At 45.5% G+C, this 10,938-nt stretch overlaps 1 protein-coding gene across 1 annotated transcript; it reads right to left on the bottom strand.

The window, feature by feature from the left end:
* Positions 1–1,243: 1,243 nt before the first annotated feature.
* LOC117847389 (uncharacterized) lies at positions 1,244–3,797 on the bottom strand. Its single transcript, XM_034728595.2, has 2 exons — positions 2,683–3,797; positions 1,244–1,621 (listed from the first exon to the last, which is right to left on the bottom strand). Exons 1-2 carry the CDS (start codon positions 3,746–3,748, stop codon positions 1,578–1,580), a joined length of 1,110 nt encoding a protein of 369 aa, XP_034584486.1. The 5' UTR covers positions 3,749–3,797; the 3' UTR covers positions 1,244–1,577.
* Between the last annotated feature and the right edge of the window lie 7,141 nt (positions 3,798–10,938).

Raw genomic sequence — 10,938 nt, 5'->3', positions numbered from 1 at the left:
ACATGACCACTAGGAATGTGTTCGATTGTCTTGCTCATCATATGAAAAATTTGAAAGGAAAGAAACATGCATGTTTTCAATCGAGAGGAAATGGCAACCACTTTCCTACTTGCACGAATCAAAGAAGAAGCCAGAGCAGGATATAGTGTTTTTATTAGCTCGTGAGTAATTACTTGTAAACCATACCGACTAGTCGGCTGTACTCTCTTTCTTTATCAATGAAATAGGTACAATCTCATGCCCGTTCGGAAAAAAAAAGACCATGGCAACTGCCAAGTAAATGGTGACCTTGGGGAACAGTAACGTTTTACTTGTAGGATCAAAAGCACCGATCCAAATATACTTGAACAGGTGGCGTGTCTAGTATATTCAGCTTGAATTTGATCAATCCAGTGGAAATCTCGGTTTCTGTTTCTAAAGTTACTTTTAGTAGTTTCTATGAACGAATATGGGGTAATCGTGTAATATCACACAAACACAGCTCTGGTGGTAGTTGGAACGAGCACTAAAGCCTTGTCCACCTGAAACCTTCCTAAAACTGATGCAGTGAGCTAGACATGGAACTTGGCAACCATCCAACTCAAATTTGGACATGGTATCCAGTTTGAACGTGTGCTCCATGGATTGTTTAGCACAATGAATATCAATATCCATCCCAAAATCATATCCATGGTTCTTGGGTAGGGTATGGGGAAAATAATTATACCCATTTAAATTTAGACATGCGTAAGGCAATACCCTCTGGATATCACTTTGCCCATATCACCTGTTCAGAAATAACCAGAACACCTGCTCTGTTCGGTTTCAGTTTCCTCTTCTCTCTGAACTGCAGCCAAGCATTCTCTGCTCTCCCGTGCGTAGGCTTCCATCTTGCTCGTTGCTAGGTACCCATGGCAGCATGCCACAAATTCCCAACTCCACAGTGCCGGATTCTCCCCTGAACAGCTGCTGCGCAAGCAGCAAAACCATCCTTACCACCTGTCTCGGTTTGGCGCTCTTCCTCTCTTCCATCTCCAGCAGCAATCGCAACATGTCGCTTTGTTGCAGCTGGCGACTTCTGCTGACGTGTTGGGGACTCCCAACAAGGGCTTAATGAGCTAGCGGCTTGGGCTGTGCTCATGGCATCTCAACCTGACAAGAACCATTAGAGGACCCAGGCACCATATACTCTGGAAGAAGGAACCTCTGAATCTTGGATGGTGATAATAGGAGTAGCATTGTGAGGATACAGGCAGCAAAGAGGTGACAAGGAAAAACAACCAAACTGAATTTACCAATATTTGCAGTATGACTAGCATGTCAGAATCAATTTTGATGCGCGAGGTCCAACAACGGCATTTAATTATCCACATACAGTTTGCGACTAAGAAGACCTGGACGAATTTGACGAAATGGCGCTAATGAACTTGTACAATTCGTACTACAACAGTGCTCAGCAGAACATAAAACACTTTTTTTTTTTTTGCGAAAGAGAACAGAAAACACTTGAATGTAATGGCTCAGCAAGAAGCCAACGGGCAGCAGACTTAAGATGATCGGTCCGTCCATTTCGTGGGGTCTTAATACCGAGTGACGTATCAGAAATCAGCAAGTCCATGCCGGTGATTGCGTCTACCACAATCTGAAAAAGATAGGATGCACTTAACCAACTTAGCAATTAAAACCCAATAATTGAGAAAGGAGAAAAACTATTTAAGATACTATTAAATATAGACTATTTACAAAACCCATTACATAGATGGAGGCTAAACGGCGAGACGAATCTATTAAGCCTAATTAGTTCATGATTTGACAATGTGCTGCTACAGTAACCATTTGCTAATTATGGATTAATTAGGCTTAATAGATTCGCCTCGCCATTTAGCCTCCATCTGTGCAATTAGTTTTATAATTAACTCATATTTAGTCCTCCTAATTAGTCTCCGAATATTCGATGTGACACGGACTAAACTTTAGCTCGAGGAACCAAACGCCCCCTTGGTATTGAAATGTTAGGCTCTGTAACAGTTAGTTCAGAGGTTTCCGAGACTGAGCTTGAGATGTGCCAGAAAATTAACAAAACATTCTAAAAAGAACCTCGGATAAGGTATCAGGATAAAACCAGATTAACAAGTTTGTAAGCATATTTTAGCGATTGCACCAAAGCACGATGCTAAAAAGTAAGAGGGCTGTTTGGATACTAGGGGCTAAAGTTTAGCCCTGTCATATCGGATGTTCAATTCGGATTTTAATTAGAAGGACTAAACATGAGCTAATTATAAAACTAATTGCAGAACCCATAGGCTAATTCACGAGACAAATCTATTAAGTCTAATTAATCCATCATTAACAAACGGTTACTGTAGCATCACATTGTCAAATCATGGACTAAATAGGTTTAATAGATTCATCTCACGAATTAGTCTCCTGTAATTATTTTTATAATTAGACTATGTTTAATACTCCTAATTAGTATCTAAATATCCAATGTGATGAGGCTAAAGTTTAGCCCTGGAGCCAACCACCCCCTAAAACATAACCCATATGAGGTGTGTACAGTTTGGTCTAGAATGAAAGTTTTCTAGTGTTATGATAATGTGAATATAGTAAGTAATATTCACATTACAACTGAACATAACTGATTGTTCACAAACTAAAACCGACCAACTATGGAAACATAGCAAAGGATAGCAACAAATTAACCTGGAGTGTAGAAGCCCATGATCGGCAAGGCAGAATAGTAGTCCCCAGGCCTGCCTACCTTTGTCACCTTCCCTGACTTGAGCTCAACCGCAAACATGGCATTTGTGGTCACGAGGATGACGTCAACACCCTCAGCGAAACCAATAACGCTGGTTGCAAAACGATCATGTGTGGAAAATGGTGCCTGAAGCTTGATAACTCTGCAATTTACCCATCCTGCAACCCCCTCTAGATTATCCTTCCTCGACCAAAGGTAAAGGTTTGAATCTCTTACACTGGCCAGCCCCAACGAATCGTCCTCAGTCCGTGTGAGAACAAATTGGATGTCGACCGGAACGCCAATCAGAGAGAAGGCATTCGTACCCAAGCTGTACTTGAGAATTCTGGCACTGAACTTGAGCGTGAAATAGACTTCATCTCTAATAACGAGTCCGCAGTTCATCCTGCCGTAGGAATCGAGGCCTAGCTGAACGGAGGCCAGTGCGCCCCACGAGCCAGCCTCCGACGAGTAGACGTGTGCGTCGACGACGCCGCCGTGCGTTGCGCTGATGCCCAAACACACCACCAGGAAGGGACCCCCGTGGCAGTCGAGGTGGTCGCATCCGGCACCGGCGGCGCAGAGCACTGCGGCGGCGGAGACGTGCCTGCCGCATCCGGGCTTGGGCAGGATCTGCCGGTCGCCCGTGATGGGGTCCCAGACGGCGAGGGCGCCCTCGCTGTCGGCCCACATGTCGAAGAGGAGGGCGCGCCCGTGGCGGCAGTCCATGACCCACGGGCGGCGGGAGCAGTCGAACGCCGGCGGCTTGAAGGGGGTGGGCTCCGTGAAGGGGACGAGGCGGGGCTCGCTCTTGCCGCGGGTGTTGGAGAGGAAGGCGAGCAGCGGAGGAGGAGCTCCGTGGAAGGCGCGATAGCGGCGGAGGAAGGTCGCGTCGGAGGTGAGGCGGAGCCAGGACTTGCAGACAACGGAGGCGCGGATGAGGCACGCGGGATCTGCCGGCGGGAGGCGGAGGAGGATCTCGACGACGAGGTCGGCCATCAGCTCCGGCGGGGGGTGCGGCGACGCCATGGCGGCGACGGTTTGCGTGCGTGCGTGCGTGCGTGCGTGTGTGTGTGTGTGTGGGGGGGGGGGGGGGGGGGGGGGGGGGGGGGGGCGATCGGGGAAGAGCAAGGGGCCCAAATGGCACGAGGGGATCTACATGAGTACATGTACTCCGACCAAATTAAAAATGATTTATATGAGCGGAGCCATGCATGAGAGCGACGGTGGACCAACTATGCATTATGGATGTGCACGGTGCTTACTACGGTGGACCAACTATATGCATTATTTATGGATGTGGCCGGTGATCTTTAATTATTTGCCATAGCACCTCTTTATTTGCCATCCTTACAAATACGCTTTCATATTTACTATCCCTCTACAAATCAAGCCATTCGTTTGCCATTTTCGCTGACGTGGCGCGCCAACTCACCCATACTAGCGTGGATCGGGACATGAAAAGACCAAAACGCCCCTACCTTTCTCCTGTTACCCATCCCTTTCCCTCTCTCGTGCCACTAACATGTGGGACCCATGCGTCAGGTCATCTTCAACCTCTCGATCCACCGAGCTCGCATGCCGATGACGGCAAAGAGGGCGCCGCGGCGGCCGGCCCCATGGGCGGTGCGGCCGCCAAGCGAGCGGTGACCAGCCCTGTCGAGCTCCGCCCACGGGACCGGAGGCGGTGGCCCGGCGAGCGTCGGCCCTAGGGACGAGCGGCGACGGCCAGCCCCCGACAAGCGCCGGCCATGGGGACGAGTGGTGACGGCCAGCCCCCGACGAGTGCTGGCCCTGGGGATGAGCGGCGGCGGCCGGCCCTGGCTAGCGCCGGCCACGGGGGTGAGGGGGCGCAGCGATGGGGATAGGGATAAGGCTGGGGCGTTTTGGTCTTTTCCTATCCCGATCTACGCTGGCACGGGTTTGTTGGCGTGCCTTGTCAGCGAAAATGGCAAATGTGTTGCTTTGTTTGCAGAGGAATGGTAAATATGCAAGCGCATCGACAAATGGAGAGGTGCTATCCGTAAGGATGCAAATAGTTAAATATTCCTTAATAATGAGGATGACAAATGGAGAGGTACTATCCGTAAGAATGCAAATGGTTAAATATCTCGTAGGCTCCGTTTAGTTCCCGTTACTTATTTTTAGCACCTATCACATCGAATGTTTAGGTACTAATTAGGAGTATTAAATAAAGACTATTTACAAAACTCATTACACAGATGGAGGCTAAACGGCGAGACGAATCTATTAAGCCTAATTAGTCCATGATTTGACAATGTGCTGCTCCAGTAAATATTTACTAATGATGGATTAATTAGACTTAATAGATTTGTCTCGCCGTTTAGCCTCCATTTATGCAATTAGTTTTATAATTAACTCGTATTTAGTCCTCCTAATTAGCCTCCGAATATTCGATGTGACACGAACTAAATTTTAGCTCGAGGAACCAAACGTCCCTAAGGGTGTAGAGCGGGGCCATGCTACCCAACCCCGAACCTGAGAAGCCCGACCCTGAACCCGAAATTTGGAAAACCCGAGACTTTGTCGGGTGTCAGCCCGAAATTATAACGGGAATTCGGGTTTAATACCCCGGTACCCGAAAAACCCGACCACCCGATTTATGCAGCTCAGCACCCCAGCTAGCAGGCTGGCGGCCCAACAGTTTAGCTCGGCCCATATACCCTCCAATAACCCTAGCCGCGTCCACGGTTCCCCACCCCCAAACCGCCGCCCCCTAGCCGCAATTGCACGACCCTCCCTCTCGATCCCATCTGCTCGGCGCTCGCCCCGCCCTACCATCCTCGTCGCCGGCCCCCTAGCCTCTCCCACTAGTAGAGTTCACTGAAAAGCTGATCCTCCTGGGCTAGACTGCCGGCTGCCGTGTCGTCCTGACCCCAGCCGTAGCCGCCGCCGACTCGTGCCCGCGGCTGCTGCTGCTGCTGCCTGTCCCCATCCTGCTCCATTCCACCGTGCCAGCGCCAAGCTGTCGAGCTGCAGCGGCTCCTGGCATCCACCTGCTCAGCTCGTGCAGAGCCACAACCGGAAGCAAGGGGCTTCTTCGTCAGGAGTGAAGAACGGCACCACCGATGACGTTCTCGTGACTCGTGTGGATTGAAAACTCATGTTGAAAAGCTTATTCTTGTTGCTTGTCGATTGTTTCTTGCACAAAATTCTTGCACTTCTTTTTTTTCATTTATCTAAGTTTTGATCTCTGAAATTGTGATGTGATGTACTGCTGCAAAAGTCGTGGAGTTCGGGAGTACCGGAACCCGAATTGTCAGGTTTCCAATATTTCGGGCAAATGTCAGTTGCAGTTTTCAAAACCTGATTTTTTGGAAACCCGACAAACCTGACCCAAATTTGTCGGGTTTCCAATATTTCGGGCAAATCTCGTGTTGCAGTTTTCAAAACCCGATTTATGGAACCCGAAAAAGCCGACCCAAATTTGTCGGGTTACCCGAACGACCACCCCTAGCCATGCATTATGGACCAACTATGCATTTGGTAGCTCGTAAAGCTTTATAGAGCTGCATCGTATATCCGTATGAGGGAATGTAGGCTGAGCGGATGCAGCAACCGTGAAAAAAAGTGTATTTGGTTGGTTGCAGAACCTTGTGAGACTCATGAGTGAGCCTGAAAATAGATGTGTTGCATCCATCGAGTCTGCATGAGCGGATGCAACCAATTTAGGTGTATTCATCAGGGCATGGATAAGAGCATATTTTTGCATATGTTCATGTAGGTAACCAAATGCTATTCTCTATGAGTATATATGGATCCACCGGTGCTAGTAGAACGGTCCCAGCAACCAAACACATCCTAAGATATCAGGGCTGTCATTTTGGCCTGACCCAAGCGCGATCATCGCTGATGCCTTTGTTTTTCTCACACCGGATATTTTCTTGCTATTACCAGCTCAATGACATGTAACTTTTGCAGGTGATGGTGGTTAGTGGTTATGTTATTTCCTCTTGTGATGGTGGCTAGGTTCTTTTTCAGTGAAGTGCATGATGAGTACTTAAGCTTATCTGGTTGGTTGTGTCACTTTATAAGGAATCGGTGCTCGTAGCCTAAGAGGGGGAGGGGGTGAATTAGGCAAACTTAAAATCTTAACCTATGACTTCCACTACAACGCATCAAATATAAACTAGATCATACTATCAAGATGCGCAACTAAGGTTGATCTAGTGAAACCTCCCCCAAAAATAAATTTTGCAACCTAGAGCCAATCCTAACAATATGCTACTCTAGAAAGTAAAGGCACTCAAGTTGCAAGAATGAAATGCGGAAATGTAAAGGAGTGAGTTATGAAGGATGCAAACTTGGCACGATGATTTTATCCCGTGGTATCGGTAGGCAAATGCCACCCCTAGTCCACGTTGGAGCTCCACCAAGAATATGCTCCCGGTCACCAAGTCTCTCCCGGTCAAGGTTTTTGGCTTGCCACTAAGGCTCTCGCCAAGCCGGATGAGTAGCTTGCCACTAAGGCAAGGCTCACCACTCCCTCTCTTCTAGTCACCTTGACGCCGTCTCCACTATGGAGCTTCTCCACAAAGGAAGGGGTGTCCTCATCCCCCGCACATGGTCGTCGTCATCGCCGCTCCACACCAAGCCGGAGGGTTGAAGACTTGCTACCGAACAACTAAGGCCCCAAGGCGCCAGCACACCAAGCTTACAATGGTGGTTCACTCCTTGAACCAATCACAAGGCAGCAACACCTTGCACTCACTCTCTCTTGGCCTATCCTAGTACTAATCACTCTCTAAGCATGTGCTAAGCTTTGGATAAATCACTTCTACACTTTTAGTGGCATGAATGTGTTCTTGATGAGTATTGGTCTTGAATGCACTATTGGACACTCCAACTACTCAAAATGGGCGAGTGGTTGGGGTATAAATAGCCCCAAGGCCTCGAAGAGCTGTTGCTCCAAGGGTAGTTAAAGTATACCATCGGATGTTTCAATGGTTACATTTTGGTAGGCATCGGAACATCCAGTGCCCCCTGCTCACGCAAGTAGCTGTTGGACCCCCCTGACAGAATTACTCCAATGTTTCATCCGATGCACCATCGGAACATTCGATGCTGAAGGATTTCTGGCCAAAACCTCACTGGAACTTGGAAAAGAAAATATGCTTCGTCCGATGCTTCCAACTTCTGACCATCGGAACATCCGGTACCCTAGGGTTGTCTTCATCTTCTCTGCAAATTGCTCCTACACTTGTAAAATATAGGCTGTCAGATCATCCGGTGCACCTGAAGTTTTTCCCAGTTTTCCCGTCGTACCAATTGCTTCGATGCTTGCTCCGACGCATCATCCGGTGGACCATCGCTGAATACCACCACTTGTAACATCCAGTTTTCTCTGGATTTTCTCTATCATTTGGACACTTGAATACCATAGAATAATCCTAGATACCATGACTTGGTCACTTGAATACCATATATTGGATACTCGAATACTATGATTTCTATTTCAAGAATACCACCATTTGGACCTTGCCATAGTTTGGTTTGCATACTTGCGATCTAGAAAACCTACAAATTAAAGTACATTCTTGACAAGGCATTAGTCCTAATGACTATGTTGTCACTCAATCACCAAAATCACAAACTATAGCCTAACGGGACCATGTTCACTACACACTTAGTTTCTCGTACTCTCAAAATGCAGATATGACTCCTTAAATTTGGATTAGGATGTCATTTAGGTCCCTAGACTCTTGATATGAAGTGTTATCCCACCAAAAGATCAAGATAAGATCAAATTTTATGCTTTCAAGAAAGCCATTACTTGCATTAGCACATTTTCTGACTTGTTTTATTGTTCCCTTAGCTTCTCCCAATATTCATCTAGTAGTAATTTATGGAGCTTATAAGCCCCTGATTTTGTTTGGTATGTGTAACTACAAGTTATTCAAATTTAAACAATCTTCTAAGAATAATAGAGCACGGTTGTCATGTGCACCTAGCAAGCTAAGATATTGCCTCTAGATTCAGGGTATCAATATTCTCTACACATATTGAGCTGAAATTCACTTTATTTGACTATAATTAAATTATATCTATACAAATAAGTTTTTATCAAATTAATTGGGGGTGAGGATGCTTTTAGAGAGTATATGGACCTAGATGACATATGAAGCCAAGTTGAGGGGACTAGATCTGTATTTTGAGAGTATAGAGACCTAAATGACCTTCAAATCCAAATTAGGGAGCCAGACCTGGATTTTGAGAGTACGGGGACTTAAAGTGACACAATTGAACAAGTTTAAGAACTGGCTATGCACTTTACTCTTATTTTTCTATTGTAAGTGATTGTGGATAAATTCTTTTACACCCAATATGTATATATGGTTAAATAACAAAAAAAAATATAGAGCTGCTTAAACCTTTGTTACTGCATTCTTTTACATCCAATATGTATGGTTAAAAAACAAAAAAAATATAAAGCTATTTAAATCTTTGTGACGGTGGCATGTTATAGAAGCTTCCTTTCGCATTTAGGGCATGTCCTGCTGGAGTCAACTGATGAGACTCTCTTTCTTACGTGGTGAGGGGAAAAAGTAGAGAGTCCTAGATATAGGCATATAGCGAGTAGCGACTAACAAATCACCACAACGCATCACTTTGTAGCAAGTAGCATCTAATGGAATATTGTCGACCCTAAGCAGTTAAGTAAACACCCACTCCATTCTTGAAGATGCTTGGGGATGTAGTTTTCATGTACAAGTGTTGTGGAGATCCATCATTATCCATGTTCTTTGAATGACTAGACGCATGATCCCAAAGAAAAGCAGCTCATTTACTATGGAGTTCAGAGCTTAGAAATGTGTCAAGTAAAGAGTGAATTTTTTTTTGGTGAATGGAGTTCCACAAGCATCAACCGTCGATGGCGAAGAACAGCTTGATCTACTCATGGAGGACGATGATTGACATGAGTAGTAGCTCGATCCGCCTGAGGGGATGTTGATTCAGCATTCAGGTGAAAATGTACTCGATTTGGTAGGATTATTTTATTGATTCAGGCAAGGAAGATCTGGATCCAGCAGGTAGGTCGGTCATTGATTTGGGTGTTTAGAGTTTGTCGGTATGGTTGTTATGTTCCCATCCAATAGAGAAGCAATCAGTGTACTTCAATGTTTCAATAGTTGTTTTTCTTTGTCGCAAATCCTTCATCAAATGTAGCAGTACCTTTGTTTAAATGTTGAAGAAATGATTTTTTATTATTTTAACAAGAGTAGATTTTACTAATCAACTATATTATTATTATCTACTACTCTATATTAAGGTTGCTGGCCTCGGCGCAATCTCAGAGCACGTGCTACTGTTTATGGTCAATGACATGTGAACCATGCAGTTTCAACTTTTATATTAAAATGAAAGAAATCTTCACAGGACGCGTCTTTCTTCCTCAGCTTGGTTCTAACCAATGTTGTCAAATCGTACGATCGAACCTAGTCGCTAGGCTACCAATAAGTCGACTAATCACGATTAGTCATTGATCAGGTCGATTAGTCGTGTCTAGTCGAACCTAGTCGGTGGTATAGTCATCCTACCTACATACCTCGCACTACTGGAAAACTCGACATTCATCCCGAAATTTAGTACCGGTTGATTTTTGATTCGGTACTAATGGGTGACCTTTAGTACCGGGTCTAACGGCTAGTTTCCCAGGAGCCCCCTGTGATCCCCTTTAGTATCGGTTGGGAGCTCCAACCGGTACTAAAGGTCACCCGTTAGTACCGCGTGGAGTCTCCACCCGGTACTAAAGGCCCTCAGGCATATTAGTATCGAGCCCGATACTAATGGGTGACCTTTAGTACTTCACTTCTATAAATAAGGCGTCTTCTTCCTCCTGCCCGAGCTATTTCCTCCAGCTCGGACTTCATCCATTCATGGCGAAATAGGGGAGGTGCTGCTGGATTTTTGACCATTTCGTGGGGATTTCACTCATTCAAGTGTTCTAAAGGTTAGAAACTTCATCTTCCCTTGATACATGGTTAGTATACTAAGTTTTATGCTTTAGAGTTAGAGTAATTTGCGATCTTTAGAATAAGGTACAATGGAGACATTTTTCAGTTATATGCATGTGTTATTTAGAGCTCATATTTGTGATTTTTAGAATAAGCTACAATTTTTTGGATGCTATTTTTGTATTAGTCAGAGAAATTGATATGAGGTTAGAGGAATAATTTTATAGTTTAGTCTTTTACAAA

The sequence above is a fragment of the Setaria viridis genome, chromosome 3 (genome assembly GCF_005286985.2).
Source record: "Setaria viridis chromosome 3, Setaria_viridis_v4.0, whole genome shotgun sequence".
In the NCBI taxonomy this organism is placed as follows: domain Eukaryota; kingdom Viridiplantae; phylum Streptophyta; class Magnoliopsida; order Poales; family Poaceae; genus Setaria; species Setaria viridis.
Note: the sequence above shows the minus strand (reverse complement) of the source record. Positions and strands in the feature narration are given on the sequence as shown.